We start from the raw sequence: 24,788 nt of genomic DNA, 5'->3' as shown, positions 1-24,788 counted from the left end.
CTTCCCACTTTGGCACAAGTATGAGCATATACTTTCTTTTTAAAACCAGAGACAGCCCAATAACATTTTTTTTCAGTTTTTCATCTTTAAAATAAGACTGCTAATATCACTAACCCACAAGCTGCAGCTTTGGGATCTTCATGAACATTTACTACTATTTTGGCAATTCCATCAACACTACTACTATGGCTAGTACTATTTCTTCTAACTCTGCAGCTGCTAACTACAACTACTGTCTGAATTACCCAAGCCATTCTTCCCCATCCACCCTCCCCCAATAAGGAAAACATGCCAGGTCTGAAACATTTCTGAAGTCAAAACCTGCACATAAACATGAAAATATATTGTCATAAATCTCTCAAATGCTAGATAAGTAAGATAAACTATTTGAGGAAGAGGAAAAAAAAATCACTGTAACCTTGTAAGAACTGGTATAGTTCCCAAATACCAAGCCCTCCCACCATGCTTTCCGGCTATTACCTCACATCAGCTCACAGAATATCTTTCTTGGGGCAAATCCCTATAAAAGAGGTTCTCTTTGTCTCCCTCAGCTTATCACACCTTGATAAGGAGAATTTGCAAACAATATTGATGTTCCCTATGAAGAACATTCATTGTTTGCAATGTACGTTTTTTCCAAGATTAACAACAGTTTTGAAATCTTTATCAGTGGGCTAAGTTTGGGCTCTCGGGGAAGGGAGATCTCCACAGAGAGGGCCAGAATGAGGGTGTCTGACCTCTCGAATCTCAATCATGTACCTTGGTTGCCAGATTATTTCACATCCTAGATTTCTCTCTGTATAAAATGGGAACAATACCAAGTTACTTAAGATTATTTGTGCTAAATAAAGATTACTGAGAAATGTATTGTGAGATATGAGTCTTAAGTAATATTTATCAGAGTGCTCTTATCTGATAACTGAGACTTAGTTCTAATGTTACTTAAGTGGAAACAGCTTTCCATTATCCCTCAAAGAAAAATGAAACACAGGAAAATAAAAGCAGATATTTGTACAAGATTTTAAACAATGCAAGCTACCTCTGAATGAATGTTTTTAAAAAGAGTCTAAGCACCCAAGAAGCTAGTCATTCAGTTCAATATTCAGTGAATACCCACAACATGTGAATTATACAAGGATGAGTAGGACATGATCCATTCTCTACAAGTCAATTGAAATCATGTTTAAATTGAGATGTATACAAAGCATCTAAGGGCACACAGAAGTCATCAATTCTAAGATAATTAAGGAATAAAGGACAAATGAACTGAATCTTAGAGAATGAGTATGATCTCAAAAAGTAAAGGCTAATACATTGTATACGGTAATACACAATGTATATTATTAACATGAGAGTACATAAACTTTAAAAAAGTCATAAAAATATCTTCTTTTAGTCAACCATCACAGGAATTTAGGTTTAAGAATAAAGAGGTGTGAACACAGAGTCATCCCCTGGGAAATCCAGTGGGTACCACTTTAAGCAGAGTGCTTTTTGTGGAAATAAAGTTTGAAAAAACACCCAAGCATATTTTCTTCAGAACACACACAATGATTGTGCATACACACTGACCCCTGATACAACTGCACATCCCTCCACATGAGATGAGTGAGACTTTATATTAGTTACACTTGGTAAGAACAAAAGCTTCATGAGAGTAGAGGTAATTTTTTTCTGGTTTTCCCACCACTGTTATCACCAATGTCTGGATCAAAGCATGGCATATAATAGGCTTAAAACACATTTGTTGAATGAATAAATCTTTGGTGCCTTACAAACTTACTTAATGGGCTTCCCAGGTGGCTCAGCGGTAAAGATTCCACCTGCCAATGCAGGAGACGCATATTCAATCCCTGGGTTGGGAAGATCTCCTAGAGGGAGGGAAATGGCAACCTACTCCAGTATTCTTGCCTGAAGAATCTCACGGACAGAGGAGCCTGGTGGGCTACAGACCATGGGGATACAAGAGTGTGGACGCAACTGAGCACAAGCACGAAACCTATTGAGCTTAGTTTTAATATAAAACTATATAGACATGCGTACCAATAACTAAGTTAAAATCTCATAAGAAAAATTAAATGTTTACCACTAAGATTTATTATTCATATTTCAATTCATAAAAATGAATATAATGGATACGGCTCACATTTGTAAGCATATACAAGCACTCCAATTTTGCAAACAGAAATATGAATATAATATTTTCCTATACACATCAAGGAAACAATCACAGTTCAAAACCTATTCCACAGGATCTAATAATTGCTCTTAACATGACTGTAAATCCAACAAACAGGAGTAACTGAAACAAACCTTAGAGAAGGCAATGGCCACCCACTCCAGTACTCTTGCCTGGAAAATCCCATGAACGGAGGAGCCTGGTAGGCTGCAGTCCATGGAGTCGCTAAGAGTCAGACATGACTGAGCAACTTCACTTTCACTTTTCCCTTTCATGCATTGGAGAAGGAAATGGCAACCCACTCCAGTGTTCTTGCCTGGAGTATCCCAGGGATTGCGGAGCCTGGTGGGCTGCCATCTATGAGATCGCACAGAGTCGGACACGACTGAAGCGACTTAGCAGCAGCAGCAGCAACAAACCTAAATGGTTTAACAATGTAGCGTCTACAGTAAAATGAATGTTTGGCTAAAACTTAGATTTAAATAAGCTCTAAAGACAGCATACAAAACCATTCCACAAGTAGTTTTTCTTAAAGTTCAATCAGACATTATATAAGTAGGATTTTTAACTTAGCCATTCCTGACATATTCTCAATAAATACATTCTTGAGTTAACAACAGCCTCAGCTAATACCAAATCACAGTAATACTTGTTGGGGCACAATTCATTAGATTTAAAAAAGCAACTACATTAAATCAACCACTTTTACTTAGTGAAACACAGCACAAACTCTCATTAGGAGAAAATTCAATAACAGACAGAAGCAAATATGCACTATGCATATTAAGCAGACATTTAACATTATAAAAGGGAAAAAATGGAAAAAGAATGATATAAATAAAACTCCATAAAAACACTAAACATACAATTATAACAGAAAGATTCACATGGACTAGTTTAGCTCAGATTCTCTCTTCGTGTCTCCTTTACATCTGATTACATAAAATTTACATACAAAATTTGGTGGCTCAAAAATGTACTTACTTTCATCATCGTTTTGGCTTTATTTGTAAATACTAATCAACGTATTTTTTGCTTTTTTATTCATCACTATACATAAGTGTCTTGCATATATTAAAAATACTAGAAAAAAGAACATAATCTTAGTTCTACAAATAATTTCCCACCTTCATCCCTTACCTAAATTTTCCAATAGATATGGTTTGGCTCTTAGATTAATAAGTCCAGTTACTGCATAACAGTATACTTATTTAATATTCAGTAAAGTTCAACCAAAGAAGGCACAGATCACTTTTCTCAAAATAATTTTTTACTAATTATAGGCAGGGTGACCGGAAAGTATTTGTTGACATAGCCCCTTTGAGCGTGTTTCTGAAGTTAATTTCTACGATAACTTGTTATGCTGAAGGCCAAATTAAAGAATAAATAAAATCAGAAACAAAAGGCAAAAATCTTGGCTTCTGATATATAATTTTAGCTGTCAGCTATAAAAACCCCAATTTTTTTTGGAGGGGGGTTGTTTTGCTTTGTATTTCGGTTTTCATTTTGGCTTTCATTTTGGCATTGAGTCTTAACTATCTATCTTATGAAGAATAAACTGGTAAAACCAAAAACTATTAAAAATATCTATCTACTAGAGTATATTTTAATAAAACTGATGCAACTTTTTACTTGTAAGTCGATAGTCATCTACTATAATTTCTATTTATACATTTCCCCATTAATTATGCTTTTTCTAAAGTTCATTTTTTAATGCAAGCAAGCAGTTACCATATTTAGATGTTACTTTTCCTTTTTCTCCCTTGAGTGTAGGAAAAAATGTCACAGAATCATAATGTGGCATGAGTCTGAGAGATTATTTCTTTGTCATTTTATGTTTAAGTAAATACAGGTTTAAAAAAAAAATAGGGCCAAGGTGTATAATTTAGATATAATTTAGATTTTATTTCTTGTCTCTTGAATTCAGTGGATTCCTGGTGGGTTATCTAAAATGAAAATTATTGCAAGATGCAGCTATTTTCCATTGGGTTTCTCTTTTGATTTGAAAAATATGTTCCTTATGAAACAGTCATAGAGAAGGAAATGGCAACCTTCTCCAGTATTCTTGCCTGGACAATTCCAAGGACAGGAGAGTCTGATGGGCTACAGTCCATGGGGTTGCAAAGAGTTGGAAACAACCAAGTGACTAAATACACTGAGTACGTGAAACAATCAACAAACTAAAACTTGTTTTTGCTGAAAATGTGGCTGCTGGACTCCAAAATGACATATATAGGGTAGATGTGCACTACGAATGTCAGAGTGAGCTCTCTGGTAAGAAACCTTTAATGGAGGTGCCTGGAACAGGACAGGGCCCCCAGTGTTTGTTTTTTTCCTAACCAGATTGGGAAGAGTTCAAGTTTACTAGGTAGCCTTCTAATTGAATTGATTCTAGGATGACAGGGATGAACAATCAGCAATGACTCTCTTACAGCTAAAGGTAAGAGAAAATAAGTAGAAAATAGTCTTTGGAAATAGAAAACACAAATAACTCAAGCAAAAATGAAGAAACCACTTCAATAATATCATTGTTATATAGACTTAATTGCCTAGTATTTTCAGTAATAATATGGTAAAATATTACTTGTTAACATTTTCAGAAACTATATCTATTACATAATGAATTGTGTTCACCTTACAATATAATTGCAAAAAAAAAAATGATGTTGCTGCCTTTATTTTACAAATAAGTAAATGACAGAATAAAAAATTGTCTAACCTTATTTCCATAGAAGGCCTGTATCAGAATCACCTAACAGCTTATTAGAAATTCCAGGGCTCAGTTCCAGACTTAAAAGGTCAAACTCTCACAGGACTGGGACCATGATGCTGTATTTGAACAAGCTTCCCAAGTAATTCATGTTTATACTCAAATGAGAATAAGATTACTGTACTCATATAAAATTATATAACATGACTTTCAGGAAAATAACTTAAAATTTACCCCAAATAATCATCTATCTGAACAGGGCGAAAGGAAAAAATATAAAGTTGATAAATCAGTAAGTTGCAGTACAATTACATCACTTAGTATGTGAGCTAACTACAAAGGAAAAAAAAATGGTTGCCTCTACAGAAGAGGACTGCGAAAACGGGGAATGATCTGACTTGTGCTTTTTCTCCTCCTCTATCAATATACTGCTTTGATAAAATATTTAAACTGTTAAAATAAAAAAAGCAAAAGACATAAAACAAAGGAACAAACAGACCAAGAACAGCCAAAACCACAACAAAAAGCACACACAAAGAGAACAGCCTTCAAGGGCTGGAGACGGCCGAGATCTTAGGCGCACAGATGATCTTGGATGAAAAAGCAGGAGACACTTCACCCTTCAAATGGATAGTTTGAATCTGGTGACAGCAACATACTCGAATTTCCCTCAGAAAATGTTTAAAAAGAAGACAAGACACAGTTGCAAAATCATGCACTCCAATCCCAGAAATGGGATTCCTCTGGGAGTGCGTGTTCTTGCTGTTCAGTGGCTCAGGCTTGTTCACCTCTTTGGGACCCCATGGATGTAGCCTGCCAGACTCCTCTCCTGTCCATGGGATTCTCCAGGCAAGAATACTGGAGTGGGCTGCCATTTCCTCCTCCAGGGGATCTTCCCAACCCAGGGTATAAAACCCTTGTCTCCTACAACAGCAGGCGGGTTCTTACCACTGAGCCACCAGGAAGCCTGAACGTGTACGCACCTCTGGTAAAAGAGAAATGAAAGACAAAACCGTCCTGTCAAGTCACATTCAAAAAATGATTGGGTAAGAAAGGTTTCAAAAGTCGTCGCAAAAAAGTAAACTTTACTAAGTACTCACTGTCTACGTAGAAAAGAACAGAATGCAGGAAGGTAGCTTAGTAGAAAAGAAAATTAAGAAACACAAACCATAAATGGAACTTTCCAATCTAGGAAATACATGTTAATATGAAAGGAATTATTCAGTTAGGGTCTGCATAGACCTGTCTAACTTCAGCTTTTTTCAGAAGCAGATTTATACAAGAATCTGTTAAGGTATTTTTATCTCTACTTCACTGCAAAAGGGATCCAAAGTGCTATTCTTAAAAAAAAAAATTCTAAGAAAATGAAGTGCAGCTATGAATTTAATTTACATACACAAAGTATCACCCATATAATAATAACTTTAAACAGTTAAGTCCCCACACACTGGTTTGTCTTAATTTTCTGAATGGGTCACTAGTACTATTGTGTTACAAATTTCAGTTAAAGTAAAGAAAATTGCAACCTTTTTATATTTACTTTCATAAATAAACCAGAGAAGAATCTAGGCAATATTATTCCTTTAATGACATCCTTCTAATTCACTTGCATTCCAATGTTTTTTCTTGGATATAAAGGAAAGAAGTATAGTTACAAGGAATTGTGCTACTGGGAATTGTGCCTAATCCTGGCTATACCCATGGGAATGTTCTGGAAGAACGTAAAATGTAAATGTGAACATCATCTATTGTGTGAATCACTGTAGAAGAAGCACAAAAAGAACTAATGTCATCAAATGGAAACAAGCTAGTTAGAAAAATAATAGCACAACTTTGTAAAGGAAGAAAATGAGGGGTGGTAGATTTTAAAGGATTAGCTATATAAAAATATTTTATTTAAAATATAAGGTTATCAATGTATTGTATTTAAAACACATGATTTACAAAAATTCAAGGTGTACACAAACTTGTATCTACTTTGGAAACATAAGGTTGATCTATATTCTAAATACCCTTTCAATTCTCTTTTCTAAAGAGTATAATTCCACTTCATCTGGATGAAAGTATATCCTATAGTTACTCTGTTTTTGTCAGCAATGTCTGAATTCTGGACTCATTTCTAAGAAACAATTTGTTCAAGCCACGTAAGTGTTTTTCTTAGCATCCATTCATTTCCTAGGATGGGCTTGTAGGCGGTTTTTTGTTTGTTTTCACTTGTTTTCATGTCTATATATGATTCGAAAGTCAGCATCCTTGAAAGGTTACCAGACTATGGCATGACATCATTAAAATTCCAGGTTTCTGAGTGAAATGCTTTATAAACAAAAATAAGGAACGTTCAGGAAAATTTTTAGAAAAATACCCAAGTGTTAGAGTTTAATTTCACTTTTCAGATTTTTTGAATGCTCTGGTCACTACTCTTCTACATATGTTTATATGTGTTACAGTCAAACGTATGTTCTATAATACAAAGTTGGGCAGAAATTTGCCATTCATTCATCTAGCCTACATTTACCAAACAGCTAAAGCAATAAAAGCAAAAACAGAAGCATTTTATTTGATTGAGGTATGTAAGGAAATCTGATTATTCACAACGGAAAAAAATAGCCCCATAGAATTAATAGATGGGCCACACAGAGAGGATGTAGCTTCTTTCTGCTCCTAGAGATAGGGTCCCTCTGCCCCACTAATCTTCTCCAGACAGGCAAGTATCAAACATTTATAAAGGGCATTTAGAAGACAATATAGCCTTTCAGTTCCAATATTTGATAAACTTCTCCACCCAGAAGTCTTCTTTAGAATCTAATCCATATGCCTTATTCCTCTTTTAAAATGATATCCCTCTTATTCCATCCTCAGCAAAGACTGAAATTAGCTGGTCACCATCATCAGAACAATAGTCCTTTATTTCAATGAAACTTGAATAAATTGCACTTCTACTTTCTTTTTTAGTAGACTCTTTCAGATTTATTTTTACTCGTGTTTATAGGTTTCCCTTTATAATGACGTTCTTTATTCAGAAGTCCCAGAGCCATATTTGTTAAACTGTAAATATTCACTAATTGAAGGAAAATTTCAGCATTCTGAAAATGCCTGGATACACATTCATGGTTTCGGCATGTTTTCCAGATGAAAGCTATATATATTCTTTAAGGCATGATCATATGTTTATACCTTAAGAAAGAAATTGGGACTTTGAAAATACTTGAATGAAAATAAGCACTAAGACGCTGATCATGGTTATGACAATTTTACTTCCTGTGCTTCTAAAACAGGCCAGGCATACTGAATATGACATGCTCCTAATCCTCAAGAAGTTCACAGTCTTACTGACATGTATCTAAGATATAATAATAAATGAAACATTCAAGATGTCATGAGTCTTAACTCTGCAGGCTAGGGATGCAAAGAAACGTCAAGAAAGATCTCAGTATGATGAAGTCTCCACTGAATCTGAAGCTGGAGATGCCGCAGACTGCAAAGAAAGATCTTAAAAATTTTAAACAAAATGAACATGTGCAAAGGTAAAGAGGCATAAAAGGGCTCACTCTTTGAGGGAACTGAAAAATTAGAAAGCTTCAAGTTTAGAGAATGGGGAGGGACAGGGTACTGGGAAAGCAACAGTTAAAACCGAAAAGGTAGCCAAGGCCCAGGACATGGAATAATGTTCTGTACAGCTAAATTAGAATTTTGTGCTGAAAGAAGTTCAAAGAAAATTAACAAAGTCAGATGGCTGTGCATCAGTATCACTGCAGAGAGCAGAATGGAAGGAAACCTGAAGGCAAGGACCCCCATAGAAAGGCTGATTCACAAGTTCAGTGGAGGCAGAATATGGGTGTGAATTAAGGTAGCGAAAGAGAAATGGAAATGAGACCATGAAATTAAGATACTCCTGAGAGGAGAGGTAGAATTAACAACTTGGTAACCAAAGGGAGTGATGATAAAGAACTGGGAGGGACTGAAGATAAATTAAAGGTTTTCCGCTTGGATTGGTGATGTCATCAACTTAGGCAACAGAAGTTGAAGAGAGATGCTGGGCAGAAAAAAATGAAAGATTTCACTGTTGGCCTTAGTGAATGTGAATTCGCAGTGAAGCCTCACAGTGGAAAACAGGGGGTGTTGCTTAAACAGTGTTTTATGCTGATGCTCAGCTGAGGGTGGAAGGGATGAGTCCAGAGGTGCTGCGTAGTTCTAATTTGCACAAGGACCCCAGTGGGGGATCAGGGGCAGATATTCAATAGACAGAAGCAGACTGGAGACCAACCCTACAATAAGCATTGTAGGAGACCTATTTCAACAGAACCGTGCTACCACTACAGTAGCCGATAGCCACGTGTTCACATAAATTTAAAATCACAGAAATTAAATAAATTAAATATTAACTTCTTCAGACTCATTAGCCACATTTCAAGTGCTCAGTAACGAATTTGGTGGGTGGTTACTATACTGAATGGTACAGATATAGACCCTTGGTCTATGGAACTGTGCAGGCACGGCATATGAAAAAGAAGAGGAAAGGCTTGCAGACAAAACCCTGGGCAAGAGAGAGAAGGTAGATACGTGATGTGAGGAGTGAAAAGTGAAGTCGCTCAGTAGTGTCCAACTTTTAGCGACCCCATGGATTGCAGTCCACCAGGCTCCTTCTTTCATGGGATTTTCCAGGCAAGAGTGCTGGAGTGGGGTGCCATTGCCTTCTCCGAGGAGTAATCAGAGGAGTAAAAAGAGAAAGAAAAATAATCATATGCTGTGAACCAAGAGAACTGAGTTCAAGAAGATGAATTAACCAAGAATATGAAAAACTTAGAGAGGGCAAAAAAGGTGTAAACAGTTATCTTTAGGCATTTGTGAAAGGTGAAAGGTTAGTCGCTCAGTTCTATCTGACTCTTTGCGACCCCCATGGACTGTAGCCCACCAGACTCCTCTGTCCATGGAATTCTCCAGGCAAGAATACTGGAGTGGGTTGCCATTCCCTTCTCCAGCGGATCTTCCTGACCCAGGGATTGAACCCGGGTCTCCTGTATTGCAGGCAGATTCTTTACAGTTTGAACCACCAGGGAGCAGAGTATTAAAATTACCAATTTTTTCAGATGTAAAGTGACTCCATGAGACTAACTCTCCCTCTCAGATGACAGGTAGAGTATTTAGAAAGAACTCTGGTTCCTAACAGGAAAGGACATGCAGAAATGTGACTATTCTCTTCCTACACTTTATCAAAGAAGGGGAAGCCTTGCTAGGCTGTTATCCTTAGCCATCATCTTTCTGGGAATTTCTGAGAGTCTTTAACAAAAGTCTGTATCTTAGCTGAACAGATTTCTGGAAATCCTATGTCTAATAACTATGTTCAGACACCAAGCAGTACATAACATTATTTTCTCAGATTAGAAGTTAAATTGATAGAATAGCAGGTATCAGGGGCTGGGGGTAGGGTAAGTAGGGAGTTAATTTTTAGTAAGTACAGTAGAGAGTTTCAGTAGAGATCATGAGAAAGTTCAGATGAATAGTGTTCATGTTTGCACAACAGTGTGACTGCCCCCAAGTGTTACTCACTCAGTTGTGTTCACTTCTTTGCAACCCCATGGACTGACTGCAGCCCACCAGGCTCCTCTGTCCATGGGATTCTCCAGGCAAGAGTACTGGAGTGGGTTGCCATGCCCTTCTCCAGGGGAATCTTCCTGACCCAGGGACTGAACCCACATCTCCCACAAATGCAGGCAGATTCTTTACCATCTGAGCCACCAGGGAAGCCCCACACTGCACACTTAAAAATGGTTCAAAAGGAAAATTTTCTGGAATACATATATTTCACCACAAATGAAAAAGAACTTTAATGATGCTGAACTAAACTATGTAAAATGGGAGAGAATCTGGAAGAAACCTCTTACAACCCTTGACACCTGGGAAACAAGATTTCAAACATAAAAGTTGAAAACACTGCACACAAACATCTGTTACTCAAAGAAACGCAGGTATTTGTATTAGATTTATGATATTAGGTGTGAAAATACGAGTTTGAAAAGTTATAAGGTATTAAGCATCTGTTGTTGCTCTTGCTACTGCCTCCTGTGAAACTGTCAATGGTCTGGAAAAATGAAACAAGTTAGAGCTTTAAATGGTGCTAAAAGAACAAAAATGACACTTTTGTGGCAGTCGAGCGGTTAAGACTTCCTGTTTCCAATGCAACGGATATGGGTTCGATCCCTGGTCAGGGAGCTAAAATCCCACATGAGGCACAGCACAGCCAAAAACGATAAAAAAATAAAAAGTAAAATAAATAAAAGTAAGGCAGGGTACGCCATGTTCATTTAAAAAAATTTTTTAATAAAAAATTAATAAGAGAACAAAATGTATTAGATCAGTTTTAAAATCAGAATGGCATTTGTACCCTTTTCTTTACTATTCATATCTCAGGCCAATAGCTGCAGTTTGCTAATAGAGGCAAACCATAAATATCAGAAGTAAACTCCGAGGCAACCATGTTTATACAGGCAAAATGCTCATTGGGCTATTAGAGGGGTAGAACCCCTGAATCACTTCTCTTGTATCCTCTGAAAGGCCCTGGAGTGAGGCTCAGGGAAAGAAACACCGAAGGGATTCTAAGGGAAGCCAATGGCAACTTTCATTTGTGTCACTGTGTCCAGGAAGCAAATAATGAAGATAAAAATGAAATCCAAGCAAGTGAATATTCATCAATGTAAAATAATACAGTAAGCCAAAGAATGCTTGTTCCAAGATTTTTACGTCATACAGCAAATCTCGTCAGGATTTTAACTACTGTACTGTCTCCCACCAGTATTCCGACTTTTCCTGGTGGACCCACTGGAAAGCTGAAAGTAAACACCTGAGCATTCATGGTTCGCACCCTGCTTCTCCTCCAAGGATATTAACCAAATAGGGAACAGGATCCTCTTTTAAGCCCAGCCAGTTTTCCCAAGCACTGTCCAGATCACAGAGGAATTCTGTGGTCACAACCAGACAAATACAGTTACCTCCTGATTGTAAGCTGAAAAGGCACGGACACAGAACCAAGAACAGACGCTGGAAGAGGAGACCAAGCCCAGAGAAAGAATAAGAGGAGGAAACAAAGACAAATTCAAGCGATGAGTCACACGGTACTTACAACTTTCAGCCTGGTAGTCTGGCACAAACTGCTCATCATTGTCAGGTACCTGAGCTGAAGGGGGAAAAAAAAAAAATGAAAAAAGAAATTAAGAGAGAAACTGCCAAAGTGTAAAGAATGTCAAGCAAAATCTCTCATGGGAGATTTTTTTTTAGGTTGAGACCAAACCTACGATTATTTGCCAGTGAGCTCCTATTTCAAATGGTATTGACAGCAAAAGTCAAGAAGGGAAATAGAAGCAATCATCAATGTCAACCAGAAAACACATAAATCAGAAAGAAAATGGTGGCAGCTGTAGTTCCTCGGCATTTTACTTGCCACATGGAAATAAAAGAAACATGAAAATAAAAGCAGCTATAGGAATTATATTAGCTGCAGTGTTTTTGGCAAGAATGGAGTAAGAAGTATTTTAATTCGCCTACTGCCGATGTTTAAGCAGCCCATTTAAATTTATCACAGAATCCTTTCAAACGATGTGTAGTATTACACAAACCCCTCTGCCTTTTAGAAATGTCTGTTTTCGATGTGTTTGGCCTACTGCTAGACTACCATAATTAACATTTGCCCGAAATTTGGCCAAAATATGTGATGAAGTTGTTTACATGAAAGACAGTCATTGATTTTGGTCATATGGAATAAAATATTATACCTCAGTGATTATGGTCACAATCATAAAAATAATAATTAATAAAAATAAACCTCATATTTTCATTCACAATATTTTCCAGCTGACCACTCAAGACTAACAAAAAGAATATCACTATTTCATCAGTCATAATGTCACATGACTTCCCTGTGTAAAGGAATAAAACGATGAATAGCAAGAACTTAATGTATTCAGCAATCAAAACAGAAGTATATTTTTTACTTCTAGAATATTTTTATCACAGTTAATTCAGGCTTCAAAATAACCTGTTCCAAATTGACATAATATCACAAAAACAAGTTTCCATATACACACAAAACTATGCACAATTACACACATACAAACTACATAAAAGTGGGGTCACTTTTAATTTGGCAAAAATATAATGAGTTACCATCCTAATTAACTTTAGGTATAATCTGATTGGCTAGTATTATTTTGCTAATATGACCTAATCCTGAAACTTATCTAATCAAGTCATATTAAAACAGATGTAATTTTTTTTAAGTATCTATTCTGTATGAGGAATTCTTATGAAAATAATCAGTCTTTGTTTATTGAAAAAGTTTGGGGTTGGTAATAGAGTTAAGAAAAAAAATCCATATAAAGAGAAATTCGATATTTAAAAAGTTCTATATAAGAAAGAAACACAACATACACACAATTTAAATGTCTGGTGTGTCAGCTTATTTAATAGGATTTAAAAAAACATTTGTTGAAAAAAATTTGTTATATATCAAGAGCAGAATAAATGATAATCTTGCAAATTGCCAAAATATATGCAGCAGGACATTCAGCTATTTTCTAACAACTTTCTTCTGTTTACCAATACTTAAGTTTATTACAGATAAATTACATTCCTTGCCACTAAAGGAAATGAGACAAATTAATAACTTTTTTTCCAAATTAGAACTGATGCCTATTTCACCAGCCAGTACTGGAGGAAAAGGTGTACTTGCTTCAGGTTCCACTAACATCTGATACCAAGGTTAACCAAATCAAGCAACTATCAAATCATTTTTCTGTGCTCTGCCGTGTAAACTGTGCAACAGTGTTGGAACTCCATTTTAGTCATCAGTTTAACAGTGATAATACGTATTTTTCATGAAGACTGAATGAAATAGTCTAAACACAATGCCAGTCACAATACCAGATACTCAAGAAATGTTACATATTTTCTTCTTTCCTAAACTCCACCACCCACCATTTTTTTCCTTTCATACACAAGTACTACTAAAATTACTACAATGCAAGTTTAGTATTTTCACTTCTAATGAATTAGATTGGAGATGGAAAAAAAATCACAGCTAAAATTTGTACATTAGTATTCTCTTAGTTATAATCATTTTTTGACATTGCAGTAAGCCTCATTTTTCTCAAAGACTCACAAATTATGTAGACAAATGTCCTTTAAAGTGTTTTCACCAAAAAAAGTACAAAAATGTTTGAAATATTTATTTAATAAATGACAGTGGGCAGACAGAATCAAATCCTATACACTTTTTCTATCATATCTACACGTTTTGGTTTTTGCTCTAAATTAATGGCTAAACAGAGATAACCATTGAGATGGAAAGTTATCAACCACAGCGATTACTATGCTTTTAAAAAGCCAACATTTACAAGAATCTAATAAAAACGTAATACCCCTTTACAGGAATAGTTAAAAATAGCAAGTGAGTAACAAATATATTTGTAACAGAATACGCTGGTATGAATGTCCTAAAGGCCAGACTTTTCTACTTTCATAAGACAAATTTGCAACTCCATGATATATATCACTACAAGAAAGGTATAAAAATAACTGATGGGTAAGTAGTATATGTTGGCCTATGTGTGGGGTGCGGGTGAGGGGAAGGTTGTTGACAGTGGAGGGGGGCAGAGGCAAAACTTTGGGAAGAGAAGAAATCAGAAGTTATACCTCACAGAGACAGAAAATAGCTACATACTAACAATTTTGTAAAAAGAATAAGAATTGCTATTTCTAGTCTAACTCCTTAACATACTGAATAAATACTTCACACTTGTGCCTGAACATATTACAGAATTTTAACAAAAAACATATGACTCACATTTTCACAGAAGCTAATCTTAAGAAACCGAATAGACCAAATGAAGCAGCATGCCACTTAAATAGACAAAGGCTTCAGTCTATCTCTAACTTCAAGTTAGAGTCAAAGGAAAGCAGTTAACGAAAAACACAAGTTGGATCTGGGCAAGGAAAATATGACAAAGTATTGCCACACTCATATTATACATTTCCTTTTTTGCCTCCATTCACGAAAATGCTATGAAGTAGCAAACTACAGCTGCCTGAAAATTTGTGGCAAGCCATACCCACTCCAAAGAGGAAAATTAACAATAGAGGCCAAACTAAATGTATACATATATGCAAATATGTGTGTGTATATATATATAGTTATTTTACCACTATCTATTATAAACTATGCTTGGAATAATCACCTTTGGGGAATGAAAATGTTTTCCCACACTGTAATTAAAGAGGAAGGGGAAGAATAAGAAAGGGGAAGAGAAAGTATATACCAAAAGACCAATAAAAGGCTTTCAAGAAGATGAAGCATGTGGATTTTATTGGTAATAGCTGGAGCGCTTCTGTCAGTTCATTGCGCATTAATAGACAAGCTGCCATCAAGTCTCAGGACTTCGGCTTTAAAAGCGTAGTATGTGCACTCTCAGCTATTTGCTTTACCTAGATTATCATCGAAAGTTGTTTTTTTCCTTCCCCCCGCTCTCCTTGTCTTTCTTATTACATTGCAATATATATTCTGAGAAAGAAAATCATGAAAATATTAACGACAGTCTTGATGTCACAGAATCATTAATCCTTATTTTGAATTTTAATATATACTTTCTTAACTAACACTGCCTAGGCAGGGGGGTGAGATGGAGAGCAGACAATTTTTAAACAGTTTGTCTCTCTTTTGTGCTTGCTTTTAACGTTCAACTAAAGCAGTAATCATTACTTAAGAAAAGGTGAATGTTGAAATATTTTCCAAGTTTGGCTGCAGACAAGCAAAAACCGTCTTATTCTTACAAACTAGGCGCCTGTTGGGTTTTCTTTTAAAGCTAGGGGAAAAGTGGAAAACTTACAAATGACACAAATGTCAAGTTGAAAAGGGGTTAATATTTAATTAAAACCAGTTCTATCCACTGTAACAATGACCTGGAGCCAAACAAGGCGGAAGATGTATGAGTCATTCTTTCTGCCCGTGAATGAGACAGCTGATCTCCTCGGCAATTCCTCCAGACAAGCAGGCAGAACTGGAGTTCTGCCTCCATTCACAAAAACACAGTCCAGCATGAGCCATGTGGCTCAACCGCAATCTTTTCATGTCACACCCTTCCAGAGAGTTAAGGCAAGTCAACTTGAACTTGCAATATAAACACACCAATTTTACTGCTCTATCTCAAATACAGTTCAGATCCATTAATGTATATGTTTAAATAAATGACAAAATGAAATCCATATATACATTTACATATATTCAATCCATCCTGCTTTATAAGGTAACTTGTCACAGAAATTTGAATGTATAAAACTAAGAAGATGGAAAGACAGATGGATGGATGGATGGATGGATGGATGAAAGAACGGAAGGAAAGAGAAAGGGGAAAAAATGACAAAGCATTAAAGAAATGCCTTTTTTTCCTTGCTTATTCTTCAAATGCTCTTTTTATTTTAAGATTATAATAGTCTATTGCTTAACTTCATAGCATTTCCCTCTCACAGGGTAAGAAACAAGTTTCTCTGAAGAAATTTAAATTTTCTTTTAAATAAAACAACAAGAAAATCAACCTGCACACGGTTGTATTTTGCTTAATCCTACAATGAAGCTTCAGGCCATGGAACGAAATAATCATGAAACCTCTAAGCCAGGTTTTACACCACATCCGCTTTTAACATTAAAATGATTGTACCAATGTATAAGCATTAATTAATGCAGAAGTATAAATATATTTAAACAGCACAAAAAAGGGGCTATTCCTCCATGGCAGAAAAATCTTTAATATTGATAAAGTCATGCTTTCTGTATGCTCAAAGAGAAAGAAAACAGTAACTTTCAGTTGTTTTTAGCCTCGAATCAACTTCAGTTTCCTAACTTTAACTTATATAGAGGTTTGAAAACTTAAGCGTAGCTCAGAGCTGTTGCTGTTAGCAAAACATTTTCTGTAAGGTACTGAGAGCTGACTTCTATTATTATTGTTATTATTATTAATTACAATGTTGCACACCAGTCAAAGGGAATAAAGTTTTCCTATGAAATTTAAGAAAGTACAATTTTCTGTAACTGAATTAGCTTAGTAATTTCATTAGCATATATTAAGACTTTCTGGAAAAACTATATCTAGGCTATACTAAATCCAAATTTTATTTTTAACCAATATTTCTATTTTGCAAATAGATTCTAGATTAAATGCATTTATATATTATCAATAAATGCTGATAAATAGAATGTGTTTATTCCAACTGCTATGCCTTAATCAGGTCCAAACAAGAAGTCTTTGTTTCATAGTTTAGAGTATTTCATGGTACGAGAAAAAGATGGGCAGTAGCTCCCTCTTGCCCCCTCACAATGACTCTTACTCAACACTAAGAAAAAGTATGGACTTCTGTAATTTAATGTCTAATTCTCAATTCCTCTTTTTTTTTAAACCACACAAAATAATGAAGTTTTTAAGCCTTTTCTCCTAACTGCATCACATGGAGGGAAAAAAAAAATCTATGAGTACATATGCAATTTATGTTCGATTTCAAAAAGAACGTCTAATTTTTGAAAAATAAAAATGAATGCATTGTAATAGCTTTGTATTGTGGGTGACACTATGCATACTGAGTAACAACATATCATTTAAGGAAATTCATGATAAATGATTTTGAATATAAATTTAGTATCAACCACTAAAGTTGAGGAGATACGATGATATCTCTGCTTTTCAGCAAACCTGATTATTAATGGAAGGTCACAGAAGACAAAAGGAAAAAGCTTAGATCAGATGCACAAGGGCATGAGGTAATAATAACCTTTAGTGTAGAAAAGTTATTTTTAGAGATACAACTTTGACTCATGGCAGCATGAAATTTAACTTACATCACAACTGAAAACCATCTGCCCTGATAGGAGCGAATCACTGTTGACATTTATCCTTAAAACTACTGACGAAAGGAAACCTCACGGACATCTAAACCAACATCAAAAATAACACTCAGAAGTTGCTATAAATTTATATCAGCTACATATGAAATGTATCATTTCGCTCTAAGTTGTGTTAGCAGGTAAGCTTTAATGAGTAACTTTTAAAAATGTGAGCCTCTTAACTCACTTCTACATCCTTCTATTTCTGTCCTCCACATACAAAAGGTTCCATTTTAATGATGAATTACTAGGATATCTTTCCTTAAAGCACCACTAAAAAAGCATGTTACCAAGATGTTATTAGAATGGACATTTGAACTCATTATTTCATGGATCAAATAATTGGAATTGCCTTTCTGTCAATGGCAATCTAATTCAAAAGTCAAAGAATCAATAAAGTATTGTACATGGAAAATGACAACATAAGAAAGTGGCTTTGGCAAAATTTTAAATAAGCACATTCTCCATTTTTTAACTGCTACTGTGGCCACTGAAGACATTACCTTTACAATTTTCTTCAGAATGAGATGTGATTAAAGTGTGACATATATGTTAAAAAAAAAAAACACAAACCTTGAAATTGCAATGTTAGTACTTCAAAAGTGATACTAATATAAAGTTATATTCTTCAAAAACATATTTTTGATCCCTGTTCAGAAATTGCGGTGGGGGGGTGGGGGGGAATGGAAGTTTATTTTTTGGAGAACACTTTAGTGAACCGAAAAGAATGGTTCCAACCTCACCCTCATACAAATCTTGCTTTATCTACCCCAAATTTTTCCTTGGACATACAACACATTTCATAATGTATAATAATTTACTTATGACTAATTCATGGTGCACTTTGGGTCTACTTTATAAAAAGTCTTATAGGAAAAAAACAAATTAAACCTGAGATAATGTATTGTTTCCCAAGTATTCAGGGACTCTGATTATTTTTTAAAAAATTTCTATGACACATCAGAACTAACTTGACTTTCCTGTCTAATAAATTTTTAGACCTGTTTAACTTTCCAATGGGATTCTTACTCAGGGGAGAAACTTGGTTAATTGCTAATGATCTTTTTTTTAAAGGGTCAAGATGCCTTAAATTCTATGGTATCCTTCTTAGAGATAAAACATTATGAAAAGAAATAAGTAAACGGTTCACAGTCTGACAGCTTGGCAATGTTTGATTTCTGGATGTCCAGAAGGACATAAATGAACAGATCTAGCTAGCAACGAATAAACTAATGTAACTTTGAGATCTCAGCTAATGTTGATCAAGATGTAGAATAAGTTAAAATGCTAATGCAAATATCATAATTATGTAAAATTGCTAAAAGGAAAAATAAATGTGCAACTCATTAACAAATAATAAAAAGAAAAATTCACCTTTCTTCTTACTATTAGATTTTTTAAAAATCAAGTTACTGTTAATGCTTATATCATCATAGAATTAAATTATTCTAAAATGCAGTCTTATTCATGGTTTGTAAAAGGAGCCCAGCTGGTTATTCAATAAAACACTCCAGGGATTAATCCCTGAACTTATTTAAGCTTATAAATTCTTTTCCAAGTAAAAGTCCATGTTCTTTCAAATACATCAATCACTTTCTAGGTTTATTTTATAGAAAACTAAATCTTCAGATCCAATTTATAGGTCAGGTTAATTATCACAGGTAAGAATATTCAGGGCCGAGTTTTAAAATAAACTCAGATAAATTACCAAATCACTTATCTGAGTAACAAAGAAACAAAACAAGTCAAAAGTGAAACACTGCACTGAAAGTGATTAAAAATGGTAAGAGTCTGTCACAGTTCCACATTTTTAAATTCCAGGAACAGAGTTGCTATGCACATTCAAAATCTGCCAGCAAGTGCACTGATTTGGAATCAGTGAGACTCGAACATCTTAAGAACCAACAAACCTTTTAGAACAATTAAAATAGATATTAGAAGGTATTTTGGAAAAGCGAATAAATTCCCTCATAAATGTAATGTTCTTACAACCTTCAACTCTGCAAAACTTAACAGACTAAAGTTCATGCACGAGCCTCTGTGCAGATTTTTGTTGAGAAAGTTATGTTTGAATGTATGGTTTATGTTGCAATAATAAGTAATCTATTGCAGTAAGTTTCATTTACAGAGACAAGCAAAATGACCTTTAAATATAACTAAAACTTTCATTAACATACAAGTACAATCACTCTTTCAAAGGGCTTCTGGAAAAGCTATTATTTAACTTAAAAGCTTCATAAAGATTGTAGGAGCTCTTTGGAAAAACTAGGATATCAGCAACACAAAGAAACTTATTTTACATGCTAACAGCAATTTGATCAACTACAAGCAAGACCAACCGAAAAAACACAGCAGGCTGCCTCAAAGTAGCAACAGCAATGCTCAATTCCATTTCAAAGACCCTCTCTCTTCTTTGAACCATCTTTAAAAAAATCTGTTCCAAAAATTGCATGTTTCCCATATAATGTAAAGATAGAAATAATACAACTATACTCAATGCTTAAATATCTATAATTTTCTCTTCGTGTTTCCCACAAGACACATAATATAATAAAACTATTATTTCACATTTAGCATAACAAATCCAAAGGAAAAATTTCAAATTATAGACACCAACAAAAGTCCCTCAACATTAGACATATCTCAAGTTTCACAAAGCTGTACTGAAGCAGTATCTCCTTGTTCCTATAAAATAAAGTTTCACACAATAAAAGATACAATAGATGGCAACACAAAATGTTATCAAAAAGCAATCAAAATTAAAAGCAATGCCTTTAAATGCCTCCTTACTACATTAAATAAATCCTAATATAAGCAATAAAATGGCAAAAGTCAATTTCAACAAACATCACATCATAGTAACACACAGAAAACATTTTAAAAATCTTCCAATCCCCCTAAGGTTTATTTTAAAGCCATAGATATCCTTAGCATTGGATACACACCTAACGTTCTGTGTTGCGAGCAAGGTGGAAAGAAGACACTTGCACTTAAATCTTGAAGCATCCCGTCCCGATGAACCCAGTGAAACTAATTTCTGCCATCAGAAAAGTCCTCCACCAGAACACCAAATAATGATATGCGCTGCTCTAAAGGAAACAGCAAGCCGGGTTCTGGCTCTAGGAGGTCTCTCGAGGTACAATAATATAAACCTGATCAATTGCAATTAAAATCTGAACAGAGGCTTAGAACTTGAAGTCTTGGTGCATTAGTTCTTGCCAAAAGCAGATGTGATTGTGAGCTGGAAGCAATTTCTCCTGGTAATTTGTGATGACACTGGGTAGTGCAGTCCCAGATTCCCCAAAGACAAACTCATCAGAGGCTCTAATGTATGCATGACACATGAGGTGGCTCTTTTAGAGCTCAATTAATTGGGCTGAACATTAAGACAGCAAGTTCAGGATTTTTTTTTTTTTAATCTTTCCCTTCTAGAGTTGCTTTTCCCCTCCTTTGAAAGCAATTTTTTGCCTTACCTTCTGCAAGCCATGTTTCCTGTAATTGACTTAGATCTTGAAAGAGTTCTAAAAAACAAGTCAAAGACATAAACAAAAGATTTGAAAACCTTTTAGGTGACATTAAATAGAAATGTTTGTCATGAAATTAGTCCTATAGATCAATTTAATTTGGGGAGGGGCATCAATAAAGAAATGAGGGTTCATAACATAATTATACCAATAATCCTGCCCATTTTGATGCCTACTAAGCAATGCTTCTCAGTATCTTTTTTACCCCCTTTTAACACACAGCTTAATAAATAAGCCTAGAGACCTCAAACAACACACTTAGAGTAGAAGTCAAAAAAGGTTGAGATAAAGGTGTGCCTATCCTCAGAAACTTTTTTTAAACATATTCAATTCTTGCTAAAATAGTGGTAGGGGAAAAATCAGAAAGACTAAATAACACTTTATTTCTGTCTTCCAAATCTTCTATCAAAGATTTAACAGTACATGGTATAATTCTCAAAGTACTATATGTTTTGAGGTTCATTGCTTCAAAACTCAAAGGGACAACTATTAAATACAAGATTTTAGAAGAAAATTTCTATACTAATAGGTTTACAAAAGTAAAGAGATAACTCCCTGGCACCTGCTTATTATCAAGTCCGAAATTGTGTATTCTGTCACTGGGGAGGGAGAGGTATGTGTAACTTATTCCTATTTATATGAAGATTTGAAGAAGTTCGAGAATTCAATATACCTAATCTAAATGGCAAACTGAACTTTGATAATTAAATCTAAGTTTATTATGAATGCCCCCATATGGCTGGAATAATTGATAACATATTGACCTCCTATCAACAGTTCATAGAAAGAATCTTCAACTTAATTTCCTAAATATATATTACAATTATTAATTAGGCCTTAATTATGATTCGCTGACCACTTAAAAGGCCTATAAACAAGATATTATGACCACACCATACGGTCATCAAAATCATCTCTGAAAAGTTTGGTAACAGTATATGGTTTAGTGTAAGGAGATGGGAAACCAAACAGTCACTTATATTGCTCAACTTCTAATGCAGGAGAAAAGAGTAATTAAGCTGTCTAATTTGTTCCTCCGTGTTGGGTATTTTCAAATTGTTACCTTAGTGTATGGGATTACTTATACGCCATATGGACAAACATATTTAAACACAAAATGGTTAAAAGAAGGATGTCACTTTTAAGTTATTATTTCCTTCTTTCATTAGTTTGTGACAGGGCCATAAAACAGCAAACTCTCACATCACATTAATTGCTCCAAATACAAGTTTTGCTTAAATGCAATCATTTGAAAGTTTATTATTCTTAATGTAAGACTGAATGCTTCTCTTCTTTATGAGGGTGGGAAGTACAGGTAAAGAGGGGGAATTCAGCTCTAAATCAAACCTCACCTTCTGAATCATGAGCCAGATCTCTGTTAATGAATTTTCTTTTCCTGACATTTGTTGGTTTCTCGTTACAATTTCTCCCACGCTGATTCTACAAAGGGAAAGATAAAATTCTTTTAAAAGAATGTAAACCTCAGATGTCAAACACACACACACACACACACACACACACAGGCATACATAAGTCTACTGGATGCTCTCCTTAAACAGAAAAATAAAAGTCCATGGAATCAACCCCAATATCCATTTTCTGTATTCATTTGACAGTGAAAGCGTATGCTGAGAATTCAACAGCCAGGGAGAGTTGCTTCCCTGTGCGATCTGAATACACTGTGTATCAGTCATAGATTCATGTATCAAAACAACATTAAGCAATTACACTTAAAGTCGTTTTTAGGCTAGATCGAAGCTAGATTAAAACACAGTTGAAGTTTATTCTCTCAGATAATCCCCTAAAAAAAGAACAAAAAGAGAGTGATGAAATGAAAAATATAAGAGAGACAATGAGAAAGAAGAAAAGAAAAAAAAAAAGGAAACAAAACCCATGTAAACAAAAAAGTGTCAGCATTTGTCTCAACTTCATTCTTTTCAATGTGGCAGACAAACCCAGCCAGAAACTTTGAGTGCAGCAGCTGCTGCTGCCCTCCTTCTCCTCTTCCACTCATCTTGAGCACTTTAAACAGAAAAAAAAAAAGGGGGGGGGGGGTCTTAAAAACAAAACTATGCCTTATCCAAATCACTGAAAGGTAAGCTCATTTTGAAGACTGGGCTTCTAGAAGCAGAGTCGCCCTACAGTGGCAACAAAGCAGATAAAGTATCTGCAGTCCCAACCCCCTTGCTCCCCCCTCTCCTTCTCACTCGCCCTCCTCCCCCCACCCCCTCCGTCGGAGTCAAGTTTATAAACAGCAACTTTCGAACTGATCACTCACATTGGTGACCATGTAAGGCACTTGCTGGTCATAAAATCCATCCATTCTGCTGCTCTTCGCAAATCTCAGCTCAGTGTTTTATATTTTAAGCATTTAGCTGGAGATTTCCTCGGGATCTGGACTTCTATCAACCTAGAGGGGAACAAGATGGCTTTTAGGCTTAAAAAAAAAAAAAATCATGAATGAAGCTCTTGAATTTGCATAGCTAATTATCCTCCGACAGTCCCATTCACAAAAATAACCCTCCCTACACAGCCTCCTTCACCTGGATCCAAAGAGAGCCAAGAGAGTTCACAATTTACATATTTTCCTTAGTAGCAAAAATTCGAACAAGAGTCGATGTATTTATTTTCACTCTCGATGTTTCCCTGCGCGGTCGGTGTACCCCGGGCAGCTCTGATTCGCAAACGTGTGCAAAACTAGCAATGGCGATCAGCGAGACTTGCTTTGCACCTAACGGGACTAAAGAGACGGAGACACCTCTTTCGTAAGGATAGTTTTTGCAACCCACAACCATGCAATTATCTGGAGAGACATAAAAAGTTGTAGGAAAGACCCACCTGAAAGCCACGCTAGGCGAACGGCTGCAAAAAATTCCCTCCAATTTTAATAAAAACATTAATTATTGCCCAGCACTTCCCCCTTGGAAGCCGAAAGCGCCTCTGACAGAGCTCAATTCGGTGGTTTTTCCTCTACTTCTCCTCCAGGGGCCTCCAATCCAAACTGATGGATCGCTGCCTCCCATTGGCTCCACGTCTCTTTCACAAGATCAGATTTCGGGCTGTCAATCAGGAGGCTCGCTGCCCCTTCTCGTGAATCTCCCGCGCCCCTCTGCCCAAGCTGGTGCTGTGCCTGCCGGCGCTGTGACCGCAGCCTGGAAACTCCACAGAGCAAATCGGCTGCCGTCCTAACCCGCTGCTTATTGTTAAGGCGCCTGGGGACACCGAAGCCATGTGTATCGAGTCACCAGTTGTCCTAACTGGTGTGTTTGGTCCACTATCCGGCTGAAGCACTTTCCTAAAGCACTTTCGTTCGCGCCAGGTATATATTCTGAAACGCGATCTTCCAAGACCATGCGTCCTTAGTCTCCTACCTCACCTCCCTCGAGATCTCCAGTCCCTCCACTTTGAACCTGATAAGGAACCCACCTGGCAATACAGCCTCGTTCCTATTAAGCT

The 24,788-nt window shown here is 35.8% G+C and overlaps 1 protein-coding gene across 3 annotated transcripts in view; it reads right to left on the bottom strand.

Moving 5' to 3' along the window:
* ETV1 (ETS variant 1) overlaps positions 1-24,581 on the bottom strand; it is a 97,423-nt gene extending 72,842 nt beyond the window's left edge. The window contains exons 1-6 of one of the 3 annotated variants that reach the window (XM_013963162.2): positions 24,171-24,581; positions 23,876-24,072; positions 23,611-23,742; positions 22,685-22,772; positions 21,282-21,329; positions 12,007-12,060 (exon numbers count right to left, since the gene is read on the bottom strand). In XM_013963162.2, coding sequence (XP_013818616.1) covers positions 12,007-12,060; positions 21,282-21,329; positions 22,685-22,772; positions 23,611-23,655 — 235 coding nt within the window. In that variant the 5' untranslated portion in view covers positions 23,656-23,742; positions 23,876-24,072; positions 24,171-24,581. Of the gene's footprint in view, positions 1-12,006; positions 12,061-20,753; positions 21,123-21,281; positions 21,330-22,684; positions 22,773-23,610; positions 23,743-23,875; positions 24,073-24,170 lie in introns of those variants that run through there. The other 2 variants (XM_013963163.2, XM_013963164.2) reach the window with 2 other exon arrangements.

The sequence above is a fragment of the Capra hircus genome, chromosome 4, assembly GCF_001704415.2.
Source record: "Capra hircus breed San Clemente chromosome 4, ASM170441v1, whole genome shotgun sequence".
In the NCBI taxonomy this organism is placed as follows: domain Eukaryota; kingdom Metazoa; phylum Chordata; class Mammalia; order Artiodactyla; family Bovidae; genus Capra; species Capra hircus.
This window is presented reverse-complemented; position numbering and strand designations above follow the sequence as displayed.